Source organism: Echeneis naucrates, chromosome 16 (assembly GCF_900963305.1).
Source record: "Echeneis naucrates chromosome 16, fEcheNa1.1, whole genome shotgun sequence".
NCBI lineage: Eukaryota > Metazoa > Chordata > Actinopteri > Carangiformes > Echeneidae > Echeneis > Echeneis naucrates.
In genome coordinates, this window is record NC_042526.1 from 15,148,136 (window position 1) to 15,165,781 (window position 17,646).

Here is a 17,646-nt window from a genome sequence, read left to right on the forward strand (position 1 = left end):
TGTATGAAAATATACATTACTGATTGAATGTATTGATAAAAGACACAAAAAATACAATTTCACTGCTGAACGCTTGTTTGTTTTCAGTTTATTGAGGTGTTACTGTGAAAAAAGGCGGTACCTACAATCAGACATGACAAAAAGCTTTCTTTGCTTGATGGAGAGATGGATTAGTTGACAGGTAGTTTCCTTTCTTGTTTGCACATTTCTTTAGGCCTCAGAAGTTGTGAAATTCGGACGCTGCACTAATCAAATGCCTAGTGGCAACATGCATCCACCGCAAGAAAGGCTGTCAAAGTAACCAGAGGTTAAACGGTGACAGAGCATTGATCTGTATCGATCTGAGTACATAAACATTGTATGCATCCCATACAATTTCATATATTATATTTACAACTGCTTCATGAAATGAACTTTACAATTTCAACTATTTACACTCCAATACCCAAATTGCACTCAAGCACAGAACAGGCTCACACACAGTAGATAACCAGAACAAACACTCCATCTGTAACACATTCAACGAAAAATATCTTCAAGTATTGGCTGGAAGAGCTCCCTGCGGGAAACCTGGGTGGCTTCATACGTGTTGCTGAAACACAGAAATAAAAGAATCACAGTCACTGAGCAGCACCATTGCTTTAAATGATTTTACACACATGAAGGTCATAATGGCAATGATTCATTTTAATATTGGCAGAAAGGGGAATTAATGTGTTTTGCAACAACAAACTTCAAATATCTATCAAATCCGTAAAAGGATAATAGATGATGCACTTCTGCTGCTTGTGAGAATAAATTAATCCATTTATGAGCAGCAAAACATTATTAGGATGATTTTTGTGACTTTCCTATTCATTTGAATGAGAAGGTGTGTCCAAACTTTTGGCCTGTCCTGTATGTGTCGAGAGGAACAACAGTATTAACATCCTAATTCAAGCAACTTACTATAGTGCCTTTTGATTTCAGTAGCTCTGGTGAAATTGTCACCCCATCAAGGAAAGCTGAATTCAGGTAGCAGTCCCCATCAGAAACATCTTCATCTTCATAACTGCCGACGCCAACGCTGAAAGCTTCTTTTATCCTCTCGGGTATCAGGAAGGTAAACATTACCACCAGAATCCCAATGATGGCGCACAAGACACCTGGAAATCATCTCCGTTAGTAGAGATCACCTCCCTCTGGACGTACAACACATCTAAAATCAGCTTCTTATGGTTACCTGTAGCCAGAGCCAGCCAGAATGAATGGCTGTATGCCGTTTCAAAGGTGTCACTCCCTATGGAGAAAACACACTGTGGTGTGTTCATGATGGTGGAGAAAGAGGCCATGGAGAAGAAGATGAAGGCAGCAGTGGCCATCATCATGTACCCAGCGTACAAAAGGACTGGCATGGAGAACAGGATGTTGGCAAGTATCCAGCAGCAAAATGCAGTCCTGTGAAATTGCGCGGAAATGTGAATTTTTACACATTTTTGAACACTTGTCTGCTGAAATCAGCTGCACAGTGACACAAATCGTACTGCGAGTTAGATGTAGTTACCAGAGAGTTGCAGAGGCATATCTCCCGGAGTATCGATACTGAAAGATGAGTCCACATGGGCTGCTGAGGGTGAATTTCTCGGCAATATACAGGATGGGATTGGGTAAACCTTTCTCCAGAGCTTCCTGGTAAACTTCCTCAATAGTGTCGTGCCAGCTGAACATCTCATTGTAGTCTATGGTCTCATTGAACTGTACAGCAGGAGTCCCTGAGGGAGAGAAGACACGCAACCTCATGTACATGCACTGTGACAGACAGAAGAAAAAAAACTCACACACAAAACAAGACAATGGACACCTCCATCAAGCACACAGGAACGCACGGTACATTGCATCAGCACACAGTGACTCACCCCTCAGTGTTATGTTAATGCCGTACAGTCCGACATGCAGGCCGATCTCGGCGTTAACCACTACGTTGCTGAAAGACTTGTAGGTGGCATTAGTGGTCACTCTGCCCTCGGCCCAGTCACTGGTGAAGTTGAGCGCTTCAGGAAAATAATATAAACATTTATCATGATGTCAGAAACCAAGAAGTAAGAGAATTCGTCTTTGCTGATGATAAGAATAGACAACTCACCCACTATAACCGCGCCGATAAACAAGCTGACAATGATCCTGAACATCCAGAACAGCCTCTAATGGAAGAGGAAATAACAGAATCAAAATTGATGCTGCTTAGGATTTAAAACAATGAAATCAAAGCCTTGAATACAATGATGTATGCATTATACACTCTCAAAAACCACTTGAAGAAGCACAAAAGGAGGTAATAACTCTGAGGTTTGGCATTTGCAGTAACAGTTTATCTGATGGGTCACACTCACCGACTTCCCTCGTATCCCTGGTAGAATGAGAAGAAGGCTGACTGCTAGCACAAGGAAGACCAGAATAACTGTGAGCAAGCAGCCGTTGAAGATGAAGGAGGTCCTTTGTAGAGGGTAGAATGGGTAAATGTCATTGTAGAAAGTCATCTTAGCTCCTGATCTGAGGGACGCAGCTGAGACTAGACAGCGTAACAGAGGAGACTGTGTTCGTGGCCGCCTTCTCAGTTTCCTCCAGATGCACCGATAGCAGCTCTCGTTTCACGCAGTAGATAAGAGATTGGCCGTTGTCACCACTGTTAAAAATGGCACATGGTAGAGTGAAAGCAAGTTGGGCTGAGGCAGTAGTGTTTAGCATCCCTGAGCGCTGGAATATCTACAATGTGAAGAAAGAGATGCAGCTCTGCGATGCACAAAGGCGTGCCATTCTACACATCCAATTCACCTCTCAGGGTGACGTAAATCAGTGCTCTTAATGCGGCCCCAGCCTGATTTTATTGCATACTTTTAAACCGTAATGAATAGGAACGTCTGGAGAGTAAAAGCAATCAAAGGTAAAACCCAAAAGAGATTTCTTACCTGAAAGCTGAAAGACGAGGACGCAAGAATGAAGTGTGAGCTTTGAAGGGGGACGCACACTTCTTTTATACCAGCGCTCCTCTTTGTGTCAGTGAGGGGGAGGATGCATTAAGGGGAATGTAGTGGAGAAGAGGTGTGACCCAGAGATGATGGCCATTCCCATCTGGGCTGCACAGGTCACATGAAGTTTGTGATAAGCTGTGCGGCACATGATTGCTTTAGTATTGCACCATTCCTCGTCTGCATCTGTGCTCCTGCAGGACTTTCTGCACTGCTTTCCAACCTCTGCAGGTGGTAAGACTGGTTTGTCTCATTGTCCTCTGATAGGATGTTTACTGATGACTCAGGTTGTATTTGTTTGGAGGTTTAAGACAAAAATCAGCCGCCAAGGTTTAATACAGGTTGTGCTGTTCATGCCTTTTGAATCAGACTGCCAAACCAATGGCCACGTCCCATTGCAAACCAATCTGGCTGGGATGCAGCAGCAAATATAACGTACCTCCTCTGTGTCTTCAGCTCTCAGGCCCTTCACCCCTGTTGGCTGAGGACTGAGCTCTGCATCAATGGATTTGCGTAAACTGGCTTGGAGTGTCTGCGCAGTGGTTTGCGTGGTGCCCGTTGTCAGTGAGGGTGAGTAGGCGGCTGCTGTACTTCATGTTGACTCCACTCAGCTCCGTTGAGATGAAAGGTGGTTTTAAAAGATGTTTGTTCAAACCCGCAGATGGTCACAGCGAGATAACCTGGGAGGTCCCCCGCTTCGACGGCTGGTACAACAGCCTGGGACAGCCGAGGCGCGGAGCCATCGGTCAGTCACACAGGCAGGCAGCGAAGCAGCGGTGCGTCCGCACACCAACTCACCTGCTCACCGGACTGTGTGTGTGTGTGTGTGTGTGTGTGTGTGTGTGTGTGTGTGTGCGTGCGTGCGCGTGCTCTTGCAGGCGCTCACCTTTTGCGTCTCGTGCCCGCGCATTATCGGGACGGGGTCTATCAGCCGGTCCGGGAGCCGCACCTGCCGAACCCCCGCAGGCTGAGCCGCCTGCTGACCCGGGGCCCCTCCGGTCTGCCCTCCACCCGCAACCAAACCCTGCTCTCCGTCTTCTTTGGTAAATACCTTGCATTTCATTGCACATGTTTGTGTGAACCTGGAGTTTTTTTTTTAGAATCCATCAACACAATCCAGTTGTGTGTGTGTGAAAACAACCACCCACTTTCAGATTTTCTGGAACATATATGATAGTTTGTGAAGCAGAGGCTTTTGGTTTTTAACACAGCTGCAGACAGATTTCAGCTCTTTGATTTTAGGGGGGTATTTTCTGGCTTCTCCAGTGTTGCACTGCAGACTTTTATGTAGTAATTACATTTTCTTGAACTTTTCAGGTTATCATATTACTTTTGAAATTCTTGACTCGAGGACTCCAGGGTGTCCGCCTGAATTCATGAACATCAGAGTCCCAACAGGCGACCCAGTCTTTGACCCCACCTCGACTGGAGAAGTCCTGCTGCCTTTTCAGAGAGGACCATGGGACAAAGAGTCAGGACAGAGTCCCAGTAACCCCCGCACACAGGTGCTGCTTAATGACGCTTATCAAAATGAATTGAAATGTGCAGCTGTTCCCAAACTCCAGCTTCCAGAATCAAAATGTGAACTGTAACCTAAGAACCGTGCCAGTTTGGTGAGTTTTTGAGGCAATATTTTACAAAAAAAAACAAACACAACACTTGCAGGTCAACATGGTGACAGCGTGGATAGATGGCAGCTCCATCTATGGCCCCTCCACATCCTGGTCTGACTCTCTGAGAAGCTTCTCAGAAGGACTTTTGACTTCAGGCTCTGAGTGGAACATGCCAAAGCAGGGAGGGGGACGCAATCTGATGTGGAGTGCTGCTGACCCCTCTACAGGGGAACGTGGACCCCAGGGACTTTATGGTGAGATGTTACACTTTATGCACAGGATTCATTTTAACATGCTCCTGACAGTAGAATATCCCTGACCTGTGGTATTTTGCAAATGTAAAAAAAACAACCACAAGCTAACAAATAAACTCTGAACTCACTCCAATTAAGGGTCATTGATTAAAGGAACAGTTCACATGAAAACATTATAAGTCAGCCATGGTTTCCACCTGCACGGTCACAGTACATCCAGCCAAATAGTTCGAACTGATTTGTGAAACAAAGTTGAGTAAATTAGCTCAACCCAAATGCATTAGTGCTCAGCGAAACACAAAGTAAACTGACGTGTTTGTTTGTCTGCACTACACCCTTCAACCATTTGTTTTCTCTACTGTATTTTCATAAAGCATGTGACAACACCCACCCAATCGATACTGCAAACTTTTGAAAACAAACAGCAACAATGTCTCGAAAATATTATCTCACAAAGATCTGCTTTGATTTGGTTTGCAGCTTTTGTGACTGAGTCAAGAGGGGCCCAGCCTGACGAGTGTAATGACCCTTTAATTATGGTGTGAACGGCTTCTTGCACTCACCGCACTAAATCCCTATTTGTATAGCAAAGAAGATGCTGTACAGGTGTCATGAAACCAGTGTTTTGTTGCTTGTGTTGTTAAAGGTGTGTAGTTGTTATCTGGGGCAGAGACAGTGGATCTTCTCCTGTTGTCACTGCTCTGTTGTCACATCTTTGAAAAAACAAATAGCCATATTACCATTCCACTCATTGCTGACCAGAACTGGTAGATTGACTCTGTATCAACGAGGAAGCAAATTAGGAAATCCGAACTTTGGCAGTTTTCTATACAAAGACATTGTATCTACAAACAGCCCGGTTTTTGTATATTGTGTCATAGTGATGTTATTTCACATGATTTGTGCCATCCCCCTTTTCCAGAGTTGGGAAATGCCTGGGCCAATGAGAACATATTCACGGCAGCAGAGGGGATTATCTGGTTTCGCTACCACAATTATGTAGCCTCCAAACTGCACGTGGAACACCCAGGGTGGTCAGACGAAGAGCTGTTTCAAAATGCCAGGAAGACCGTTGTGGCCACGTTCCAGGTACAAGGAAAAGTCTCCGTGTAATCCTCCCACGGTACACGTGCCGATTTAATTTGCACTCTGCAAAGAACGAGGTTGCATCAACACCAGGTGCTTGTGATTTTATGGATTAGATTGATGGTTTTAGTTAAAGGGTGAATGCATCATCTTTGTGTTAAAGAGATTCTGCTGCAAAAACTGCCCTGAACAATAACTAACACATTTTTATTGCAAACTATAGTTAAACACACTCTTAAGGTCACACCGATTCAAAAGTGAAAGTGAGCGGCAGACTTTATGTCAGCATTTATATATGAAGAAAGAAGTGAAGAGATGGCTCTGAAATAGGTCTAAAAGTTGAAGGAGCTCTGCTTTCTCCAACAGAATATCGCTCTGTATGAGTGGCTGCCTGGATACCTGGGAGACAGAGAGCTTCCTCCTTACCCAGGTAAGGGCCAGCCATGTGTGCATGTTCCTACAAGTGGAGGTGAGCAGGTAATGCACCAGTGACCTCAAGTTGTGGTCAGGTGAGCTATCGTTGGTGGTGTTTGAAAAGCATGTGCTCCGTCAGCAAAGTATCCTCCGACTGCTGAATAAGCACCCGCAACTGAGGAAAGTTGAAGGGACAATGGTCAGATGAGCCCGTCACACTTTCACCATTTGGGTGATGAGGATTTTTGCACACCCTATACAAGTTATTTCTCATGTCACCCTTCTCCTGTTCTATATCGTGGGCGGATTTTTCTGGATGCAGGTTACCAGAAATTTGTCGATCCAGGGACCTCTCCTGAGTTTCAGGCTGCCGCCATCAGATTTGGTATCACTATGGCCCCACCTGGTGTTTACATGAGGTAGTGACTTCTGCACATTGTGAAAAATCAAAGCACACAGTGGGAGATGGTGTCAAACAGGTGTTATCTTTAAGGATCCTTGTCTGCTGAATGTACTTTTCCTCACAGAAACAGAGCCTGTCAGTTTCGGGAGGTTGTCAACATGGATGGCAGCGTATCACCGGCTTTGCGTCTTTGTAACAGCTTTTGGAAGCGTCAGGTAAACGACACTCTGACTTTACTTGCATATTTTATTCATACCGCATTCCTCATAGAAAAGGATTTGAATTTTAAATAACAGATGTGCTGATTTATGTTCACCACCGCAAACTACTTCTCCAACACAGCTTCACTGATTTCCTTTAACTGAGAACAAATGAATTTATTTACTGGAAAGGTGCAGAAGAGAGCAGGAAGGAGTTTCTGACAGGATACCTGAGAGGCAGTAAAATAAAACCAGCATATGAATCTATACACAAGTGGAGATATTTAAAAAATGCTTTTGTTTTGATTATTAGTTGACTTTTATATATAATATATATAAAAAAAGTTTGATACAAACAGCCTTAGTTTAATTTATGAACTTCTACTATACATGTTGTAGTTAGTTCCAGTATCGTGAAAATTGAGGATGTTCTGTTGAATGTGGATCGCTTCAGGACAGACCGAGCAAATACTCCTGATGGTGGTTTTCTCGGGGAACTAAAAAAAAAAAAAAAAAAACTGTTGAATTCAGCTTTTACTTTTTTAAAGGCTCTGTTAAAAAGAGGAGAATTTGATGTATCACATAATAATCCTGTGGCTTCTTGTGTCCAGAGTCCCAATGTGAAGACAGGCCAGGATATCGACGACCTCCTCATGGGCATGGCTTCTCAGATTGCAGAGCGGGAGGATAATATTGTTGTGGAGGACCTGAGAGGTTTTGATCTGTTTTGTTCACTGTCTGGATGACTCTACATATTATTCATTGATAACCTATCAACTTGTAATTGATTATTCACTGTTCTGATTTGATTTATATCCAGACTACATGCATGGACCCCTGAGGTTCAGCAGGACTGATTTGGTGGCCATGACCGTCCAGAGAGGACGGGACTTCGGTCTGGGAAGTTACATTGAGGTCAGAAAAGCTTTGGATCTGCCTTCAGTCAAAACATTTGGGGACATAAATCCTGCACTCAATAGAACCAACCCAGAGGTAAAAACTGAAGCCTGCCGCTTCAGTGTCTCAGTGTCTCAAACGAACAAACTATCAAACATAAAGTGCAGGTGAAAGTTAAATTGTGTATTTAACTGTGTTGTGCACAGCTGCTCCACAGTGTTGCAGAACTGTATAATGGAGACATCTCAAAACTGGAGCTCTTCCCTGGAGGACTTCTGGAGTCTCTCGACGGTCCGGGTCCAGTTTTCGCCGCCATAATCTTGGACCAGTTTGAACGCATCCGAAACGGAGATCGCTTCTGGTTTGAGAACAAACACAATGGGTAAACTCCTTTCTGAATAATCTGGGCATTAGCTTTATTCTTTTTTTTTTTTCGTCAGCATTTGTCCTCAGAGTTTAACACCACAAGGTGCGTCAACTTTCTATGAGATGGATGCACTTACAGTCTTGCTAAATATTTTATTATTTCAGTGTGCGTGTGTGTGTGTGTGAGACCATCACAGCCCTCCCTGGAAGCCAGATTGTTGATTTGTATTGAGTGGAATGACCCTTGTGTGGCAGAGAGGGCAGTGCTGCACCTCAGTGAATACAGGACAGAGAAAGTGTGGAAGGATGGACAGGGGAGGGGAAGCAAGTGGTGCTGGTAGGAACTGGTGGAGTGAAGGATGCTGTGCTTTTCCTGCCACCTCACTCAGCATTATGAGAGTCCAGAGGGTTCGTTTTGAGGTTTTATTGTCTTCAAACCCCGGGACATCCATTGAGGGAGAACCTTCATTTTCAACGGTGCTGAAGTGCAGAAATACTAGTAACGCAGACGCAGCTAAAATTAAACAATTAAAAAAAAAAAAAAAAGGCAGTTGCAAAGACAACCTGTAAAATTTCACTATAAATATATAAAGCAAAATGAATACAGACAGTAAAAAATGGCATCTAACATACATACATTCAGACATAGCCCTGGACTAGTCTTTCACCGATCTCACTTTATTGTTTCAGTTTGTTCACAGATGAGGAGATCCAGGCCATCCGCAACACGACGTTCTCTGACGTCCTGATCGCAGTCACCAGTGCTGAGGCCACAGACTTACAGCATGATGTGTTCTTCTGGAAAGACGGTACAATTCACAATGCAAACAGATCACTTCTGAATTGGATTAATCACAAATAAATAAATAAATAAATAAACAACTGTCTCTCTGTTGCCTTAGGTGACCCCTGTCCTCAGCCCACACAGCTGACTCAATCAATGCTCTATCCCTGCACTAATGCTACCAAAGTTAATTACTTTGATGGGAGCAAAGCAGGCTTTGGGATATTTATCGTTGTTCTGTTCCTATTTCCTGTTGGTCAGTACCATGCTCGAAAATCCATCTCCTTTCGCTTTGTGATAATACTGATGTCACGCAAAACACAGTGGAATCTGTTTTCATTATTTTACCTTCCCAGTGAGCTTCCTGGTGGCCTGTATGGTGGCCTATCTTCGCAAGTACAGGTACAGGAAGTTCCAGAGAAGGAAAGCCGGCCCCAAAACAGAGGAGCCGACTGTGGGAATAACCGGTATGAACCACCGCAGGATTGAAAATGCTGCCAGTTTACTGTGAGCACTTGCCGTGTAATTGAACTAGTTTCGTTCCTCCTTCACTCTGAAGCGTCTGAGTGGCAGGGCCATAAAAAAGCTCTGCATCCTGTCAGCGTGGAGGTGGATGAGAAGAGGGGGCTTCATGTCTTTGACAGATCTGGGTCTTCTCTGCGCTACCTGTTTCTGGGGAACCAGGACTACCTGGATGTCCATCTCTCCAGCGACCGTCACCGTAAAGCGCTGCTGCTTAAAGTACCCAAAGAGTATGACCTGGTGAGGAACTGGAAATGGGACGATGTGATTTACGCTTTAAGAGTTTGATCTGTATATGCAGCTGGAGTCTAAATATGAGATGCAAGAAAAAAGGAAAGGATGATTCTGCAGTCACCTTTCCCCATCTAACGTCATTTGTTTGCACATCAGGTGCTGCTTTTTGATGATGAGAGCAAACGTGCTGCATTCGTCAAGCGCCTGCAGCCGGTGGTGACAGATATCGGGCAGGAGATTAGAGTGAAGGAGATGAGGGAGAAGCAATTGCTGAAGGAGGCTTTAACCAAAGAGCAGAGGGCTCAGATTGTGGAAACTTTCATTCGACACGCTTTCTCTAAGGTACTGTCAGCCTCGAGGTGCTTACCTCATCCTCCGCTCTGCTACAGCTGCAGCAGCTTTACGCGCAGCCACAAAATGTCGTCAAAGCATGTTTGAGGTCAATTTAGGTCCGACCTCAGGCCAAAAGAGCTAATTGTTGGTTTTGCTGATGTCACCTGAGCACACGTCACTGGTATTACTAATAACATTATGATGTATGATGACGCTGTCCCATTGCTGCACAGGTCTTGGAAATAGAGAAGTGTGATGCTGGCGACATGAGCGGCGTTTCCCATCAGAAAGCCAGAGAGGTTCTCCGGTGTGAGCTGACGGCATCAGAGTTTGCTGATGCGCTGTGCCTGAAAGCTGACTCCTTATTTGTGGAGTCAATGTTCACCCTGGCCGATAAAGACGGAAACGGCTACCTCTCTTTCCAAGAGTTTCTTGATGTGATGGTTATTTTTATGAAAGGTAAAACCTGTGACTACAAAGATACCATCTCTGCACGTCTCCAGATCTGCTGCCATACAAGTACCATATATAACACATATAACATGAAAATCTGAACATGTTAGAGGGCTTTCAAGATCAATGAAATGACTAAAATTCAGGCTATTACATTAGCAATTGAAAAACGTTTAACACCTCAGCCTCTCCATTTTACAATAATAAAGCTTTATAATTCAGGATTTTGTGATTTTATGCATGAGAGGAACAGCTTCTGAAAAGCATGAAGACCGTTATGTGAAACTTGTTTCTGAAGTCTCATCTCGGTGGGTTTCAGAACTCCGGGGTTGATTTTCTGCACATGCTCAGGTGCAACTGAAAACTAATGTAATAACCAATGAATTTAATAAGCAAGTACACCAAATAAAGAAAATTTTAAATTTCAATTTCAGAATTTGCTACGAACCAGGCAGGTAACAGTGAACTACATGGATGATTTAGATGATGGTTTTTGATGCCATAGTGAAGAGACCATTGAACATGGATCATATGTGTATCTATCCAGGGTCTTCTGAGGAAAAATCCAAACTGATGTTCTCCATGAATGACATTGGCGGAACTGGTTTCTTGTCCAAAGACGAGTTTGCCAGGATGCTCAGGTTTGACTGCACGATTTTATGCCTCAGGCAAGACTTTCTTCTGTTTTATGAGGTGCTTTAACCCTTTTGATGTGCTGAAGGTCTTTTATTGAAATCTCCAACGGGGCCCTGTCAAAGAGCCAGGCAGAGGATGGGATCAAGGCCATGATGAACGCTGCAGGCTTTGAGGACAGGGAGAAAATCTCATGGGAGGATTTTCATTTCCTCCTGCAGGACCATGAGAAGGAGCTACAGTTTGCTCAGCTAAATGTCAAAGGTTGGACAAAGTTTTTTTCCAAGAAGATCTTATCCGATCTTTGCCCTTACTTCTCAGATTTTGTCTGATGAATTAGTGCATCATGAGCTGCTGTGTGTGCAGGGATGGAAAAACAAGGTAAGAAGCGACTGAGTCGAGACCAGAGAGTGTCCTTCATCTGTCCAGCAAACAGGTTAGAAAACAAGAAACCGTCATTAGTCATCCAGGTCACTAATTCTGCGGGTGCTGTAGGCGATAATTGTTTCCAGCCTTATAATGCACTTTTTATTTCCTTTTTTTATTTGCAGGAACATGACAGATGGACTGGAGATACGTAGGAGGAAAAAGTACGTTTCAGGATACTTATCTGCTCCTTCAAATGATTTTCTGACACACAAGAAGCTTAAAATAAACAAATACAAAGGACTCTTATGAGCTAAATACTGCAGCAGGGTGAATTCACCTCCTTTCTTTGCTTCCCCTGTGGTTTGGGTGACCAGAACATAGGCCGAGGCTGAATTAAGTTTTAATTTTTCAGATCAAGCACCAAGACGCCGCACGTCTATGTGAAGCCAAAGCGTGAGCAGTACATAAGGAACCCGGTCCGGCAGAAGATCCAGCATTTCAAACGCTTCATTGAGAATTATCGTCGTCATATTGTCTGCTACATGATCATATCCGGCATCACGGCTGGCGTGACACTTGAAAGATGTTACTGTGAGCGTCCCACCTCCACACTCTGTATTGCTGATGTATTCAAAGTCTTTTATTGCCCTCTTGTATCATACATCTTAGTCTGATCTAATTAAAAATGCTGTGTTCAGACTACGGTTTGCAGGCTCTGTCTACAGGTATCCCTGAGACGTCCATGGTTGGCATCATCGTCTCTCGTGGTTCAGCAGCCGCGATCTCCTTCCTGTTTCCCGTACATGCTCCTCACTGTGTCCCGAAACCTCATCACGCTGTGCAGAGAAACTTTCCTCAACCGGTACATCCCCTTTGATGCCGCCATTGACTTCCATCGCCACATGGCCATGGCAGCTATCATCCTGTCAGGTAACAGTAGCAGCAGACGGGAGAATTTGAGTTTTACTGTCTTCATCTGTGCCTGGGTGCTGACCGTTTCTGTTCTCTCGTAGTTTTTCATAGTTTGGGCCATGTGGTCAACATCTACATCTTCTCCATCAGTGACCTGAACATCCTGGCTTGTCTGTTCCCTAAAGTCTTGGCCAACAATGGGTAACAATCTAAATGATTATCTGATCTTAGCAGATACACGTACGGTTTGAAGAGTTAAATAACACAGATCTTTGTTTTAGGTCCGAGTTTCCTCTGAAGTGGTCATTTTGGTTCTTCCAGACTGTTCCAGGTATTATTGGAGACTAATATTAGACCTTTGGTGCTTTTAAAGCACATGCGCGCTTTGTAGTAATAATGATGTTTATCTTCTGCTTTATCCATTTCGTAGGGATGACTGGCATCCTACTTCTTTTTACTTTTTCATTTATGTACGTTTTCGCCTCACACTATTTCCGCCGCATCAGTTTCCGTGGCTTTTGGATCACACATTACCTTTACGTTGTCGTTTACACTCTAGTAAGTAGTTTTCTGACTTGAAAGCAATACAAACTCAGCTGAGCCGGCTCGTTGCTTTAGCAATGCGTGACGCTGGCTCCGTTTTCATCCCGCAGACCATTATTCATGGCAGCTTTGCCCTCCTCCAAGAGCCCCGTTTCTACATCTATCTGATCCCTCCTGCGCTCCTGTTCCTGCTGGACAAACTAATCAGCTTGAGCAGGAAAAAGGTGGAGATCCCAGTCGTCAAAGCTGAGCTGCTGCCATCAGGTTACACATTTCCCAATCGATTCTTGACAATTTCTCATTGTTCTCAGTTTACTCTTTGCTCAAGAAATTGCACCACTCCATTGAACTTTGGTCATGTGTGTGCGTTGTGCATTCGCGTTCACGCTGCCATTGGCTGTCCTACCTGTAGGAGTGACGCATCTGAAGTTCAAGCGACCGCAGGGCTTCATGTACCGTTCAGGCCAGTGGGTTCGCATAGCGTGCCTGATGTTGGGGACAGATGAGTACCACCCATTCACCCTGACGTCAGCCCCTCACGAGGAGACCCTGAGCCTGCACATCCGAGCTGTTGGGCCCTGGACCAGCCAGCTCCGAGAGCTCTACACTGAAGAAAGCCTGCTTGAGCTTGGGGCCTATCCTAAGGTATCCAAAGGTCACAGTGTTACTGTGCACGTGAATAGTTCAGCTGTTTCCGTATACTTTGTATTTTGAATTATTTAATATTTTCATCCTAAGCTTTACTTGGATGGCCCATTTGGTGAGGGCCATCAGGAGTGGATTGACTTTGAGGTGTCTGTTCTGGTGGGAGGAGGAATCGGAGTCACCCCATTTGCTTCTATCCTTAAAGACCTGGTGTTCAAGTCCTCCATCAAGTCCAAGATTCAGTGTAAAAAGGTAAAGCTTAAACTAGAGAACACCTGCTCCTGAATCCTCCTTTTTTTGCAGCCTTGCCCATAAACAAGCTGTCGCTAAAGTTCAGTGATCATTTGAAGGTCTACTTCATCTGGGTGACACGGACACAGCGCCAGTTTGAGTGGGTGTCAGACATCATCAGGGAGGTGGAGGAGATGGACACCCAGGAGCTGGTGTCAGTCCACACTTACATCACTCAGGTGGCCGAGAAGTTCGACCTCCGCACCACCATGCTGGTGAGATCACAAAAACAGAAGGAGGGCTGGCTTACTGCGGAGATTGTTCGTTGTCATGTGTCCTGTTTTCATTTCATTTAAATGAGTAGAGGCTGGTGCAGTCTGAAGCCTCAGTTTGTCACTTTAGCTCAGCACAAAGACTGGAAACAGGGTGAATTTAACAAAGAATCTGCCTCGCAGCACCTCGAAGGTTTATTGCCATTATTGCCAAGACGTTGATTGTTCAATCTGTACAGAAAGTTTCCCCTGGTTGCCTGGAAACCAAACAGGAACAACCCCCCGAGAAGTCATTAGTCCCCAGTATTGTTTTTTGTATTAAATAGGCAAATTCTAAAATATTAATTAGTCATTTTAAGAGGTGCTGTCTTCTCCACTCCATGAAACTCTCAGCAAAATGTTTTATGAAACGTTTCGGTAAATATTGAATTGTTCCTTTAACATTATACAATAATCCAAACCCCTGTGGTCTTTTGTGATGTCCGGGCAGTATGTGTGTGAGCGCCACTTTCAGAAGGTGTGGAACCGCAGTCTCTTCACTGGCCTGCGATCGGTCACCCACTTCGGCCGTCCACCCTTTGTGTCCTTCTTCAGCTCTCTGCAGGAAGTTCACCCCGAGGTCAGCTGCCTTCACCTTTGCTCACTAAACCCAGCTGCACCAAATAAAGGAAGGGAGTATTTTCAGCAATAAACGTGTGTTACTTTCTGCAGGTGGGTAAAATTGGTGTGTTCAGCTGTGGACCCCCCGGCCTGACCAAGAACGTGGAAAAAGCTTGTCAGCAGATGAACAAAAGGGATCAGGCCCATTTCATGCATCACTATGAGAACTTCTAACATCCTGAGCAGTGGACTGCAGTTACAGGGTGGCTACAGGGGGAATAACAAGCCACTTCACTTGGACCACTTGGAGAGTCGATGTAGGAGGTTTAGTTTGTCTCACTTAAAATTCAAGTGAGAGGATATAAAATATTTCCACTTTTTCACTCTGTTATTTTCTGCACACACGATATTATGGTGTTGTATTATCAATATTTATCATTGAAACGTGGGATGTTTTGACCTAAGAGCACAAAAAATATGAATTTCATTGGTAATTTATGTTCAGTCGCTGTCATCATCACGTTTTGTTTCTATTAGTATCTCCTGTTTGATTCACTAATCGGGCAAGTTTGCTAAACATTATTCTATGACATGATTGTATGATAAATATATGGACCAAATAAATTAACGTTGGAGAATAAATTGTTGAACCACTGTCTTGTGAGTTTTTCTGCCCCAAAGCACGCACACTGTGTCTCACTCAGCTCGTACATGTAGCATTGCCTTTAGCTGCTATGCATTCTATTGTAGGACATTATGTGATTGTGATTGTGGGAAGATTTTCATTTCCTCCTGCAGACTGGGATATGTGATGATTATGTAAGGACCTCTGGGTTTTTGTGCACTGGAAGTTCACTAAATTCTGCTCTTCGCTCCTTCTGGTGCCTTGAAGCTTTTGAACTACAGTTACACTTGAATTAACCCAAACGAAATTGGATTTGTTGGTTGAGTGATAAACCAGGCAGCTCCTCCATCCAGAGAAAGAACAATAAGTACAAACGTTAACTTTCCATACATGCAGTTGCTTTGGTGCTATAAAAAAGTAATTACTGTTCACCAGTTGGAGCTATCAGAAACCGTGTTGCAATGTATGTTATCAGTATTTGTGGTGCCTGCGCTGATGTCAGGGAACTGGTCGATCCCAGAAATATGGGTCGCACAAATTTGCTTGCTTGTAAGGTACACTTGAGTTAAGTGTGTATGCAGAGAGAAAGAGCTATTGTGAATTGAGGTCAAGCAGGAGAAACAAGTACAAGGTTCCAGAAGAGGTTCCTGAAGTTTGTTGTCTGATTCCAGTTAGAGCAGCTGCAGTTACAGGAACCAGACTGGAAACAATGTTCTTCACCTATTTACTAATCTCTCTTCAGCGACGCCCTGCTCCTATCACAGTTACACATATTTACACCTGGCAGCTGCCGACTAACCACTGTCTGATGTATTAGCCCCTGAGATCTGAACCCACTGAGCACTGAGCTTTAGCTCACTGAGCACCAGGTTTATTTCAAGGTGATTTCATTTGACTTACACAAGATGTATGACCTAAATTAGCTTCTTTTTGTTGTGCTATTTCTTTGGATGCAGATACAACCCTTGTTCCACTAAAAAGACAATATGAATTAATTGCATTATTGCTAATACTGTAATTTAAATTGATGAAGTAATGGGATCCTGGTTATTTGTCCCTATGCTTGGATGACGTATTGTTATTACTTTCTGATGAAACTCCTCTTGGGCTGAATCCAGACAGGACGTGGGCATGCAGTCAGTGTTTGAATCCAGTGATTAAAAGCATGTTCGACCTGTTGCTGGAGGGAGGAAACTGCAGCAGTGCGGGATCAAGGCCAGTTTTTTCGCTGGTGGGATTTTTGATAAGTTTGTAAAATCTTATCAAAGGTTTACTGGCAATCTTTCTTGTGAGAACCTATTAACCACACAGAAGGCCAGAAACACAACTACTTCCTCATACCTAATTTGTACTTACAGTAAATGTCCTCCATATATCTGACAACTGATTGTTTGCATCAAGAGGACTGTGGCACATAATCAATCAAAACTATTCCACAGAATTACTCACTAAATCTTTATCTTACATTTGGCAATTATTTTGTGAACTCTCTTCAATGTATTTAGTTTTTTTCTATGCTCTTATCTAGATGCTGTTGGTTTGTTCCATGATTTAGTGTTCCAACTGTCATGATTATAATCTCATTTAATCCAGTTTATTCTAATCTGACAATCCTACTTGTTCTCTGAAGAACAAATGCAGTAACAAATAAATATGGTTAAGATTTGGTTAGTAAGTCAGATGGCTCATGGATGTACAAAGTATTTGCCGTTTCCTTCATTGTTCAAATCTGGACCACATCCTGGACCACCCACAGTTTAATTCCTTCATTTTTCTCTTCATTTCTTCCATCTGTTTAATAAACACAAAAATTACATTTCAAATTAAATAAGAAACCATGATGAACGATGAAGGAAAAATTCCTTCATCGTTCATCAGTCAGGTCTTAGAGAAGCGGGAAGGTGGCGGGTGGCCTGAACTCGTAACAGCATGATTATGAGTCTAAATGCAGGCGACACGTTTGTATTACGCTCAGGTGGCACTTCATAATCATACATGCGTTAATTATTTTTAATTATATGACAACTGCGGTCACAGGTCAGTCCCCACCAGTCTCCAAATCAAAGCTTTGCCCTTGACAAAGAGCTTACACCAAGTTAAACAGAAACTGACTCATAAATCCAGTAAGGTGCTGACCTGCATGACTTAAGTCACCTTTCAAGGTATAAAACAAAATTAAAATGAATTTGTATGCCAGTATTAAGCTGATAAAATAACAAGGAGGCTCAAGACTTCTCGTATCAGCTGCATAA

The 17,646-nt window shown here is 43.6% G+C and overlaps 2 protein-coding genes across 3 annotated transcripts; one reads left to right on the plus strand and one right to left on the minus strand.

Moving 5' to 3' along the window:
* Positions 1–81: 81 nt before the first annotated feature.
* Positions 82–3,692, minus strand: duox2 (dual oxidase 2). Of its 2 annotated transcripts, XM_029523326.1 has the most exons (8): positions 2,946–3,692; positions 2,370–2,662; positions 2,123–2,180; positions 1,896–2,030; positions 1,544–1,751; positions 1,223–1,437; positions 949–1,145; positions 82–592 (listed from the first exon to the last, which is right to left on the minus strand). In XM_029523326.1, exons 2-8 carry the CDS (start codon positions 2,514–2,516, stop codon positions 581–583), a joined length of 972 nt encoding a protein of 323 aa, XP_029379186.1. In that variant the 5' UTR covers positions 2,517–2,662; positions 2,946–3,692; the 3' UTR covers positions 82–580. The 2 variants fall into 2 exon arrangements, with proteins under 2 accessions (XP_029379186.1, XP_029379187.1); XM_029523327.1 differs by lacking the exon at positions 2,946–3,692 and having other exon boundaries at positions 2,370–2,727.
* On the plus strand, positions 3,106–15,405 carry duox (dual oxidase). Its single transcript, XM_029523325.1, is given in 35 exon segments — positions 3,106–3,239; positions 3,462–3,575; positions 3,667–3,750; positions 3,884–4,048; positions 4,323–4,510; positions 4,671–4,872; positions 5,795–5,961; positions 6,325–6,388; positions 6,695–6,791; positions 6,900–6,990; positions 7,587–7,689; positions 7,796–7,968; positions 8,079–8,254; positions 8,929–9,047; positions 9,141–9,278; positions 9,379–9,489; positions 9,582–9,784; positions 9,935–10,120; positions 10,345–10,570; positions 11,112–11,205; positions 11,286–11,461; positions 11,564–11,633; positions 11,749–11,787; positions 11,979–12,157; positions 12,265–12,359; positions 12,361–12,496; positions 12,580–12,679; positions 12,760–12,809; positions 12,909–13,036; positions 13,132–13,285; positions 13,434–13,666; positions 13,760–13,918; positions 14,017–14,172; positions 14,660–14,788; positions 14,881–15,405. Coding segments are annotated over 34 exon segments (4,581 nt in total). The 5' UTR covers positions 3,106–3,239; positions 3,462–3,508; the 3' UTR covers positions 15,004–15,405.
* The last annotated feature ends 2,241 nt before the right edge of the window (positions 15,406–17,646 follow it).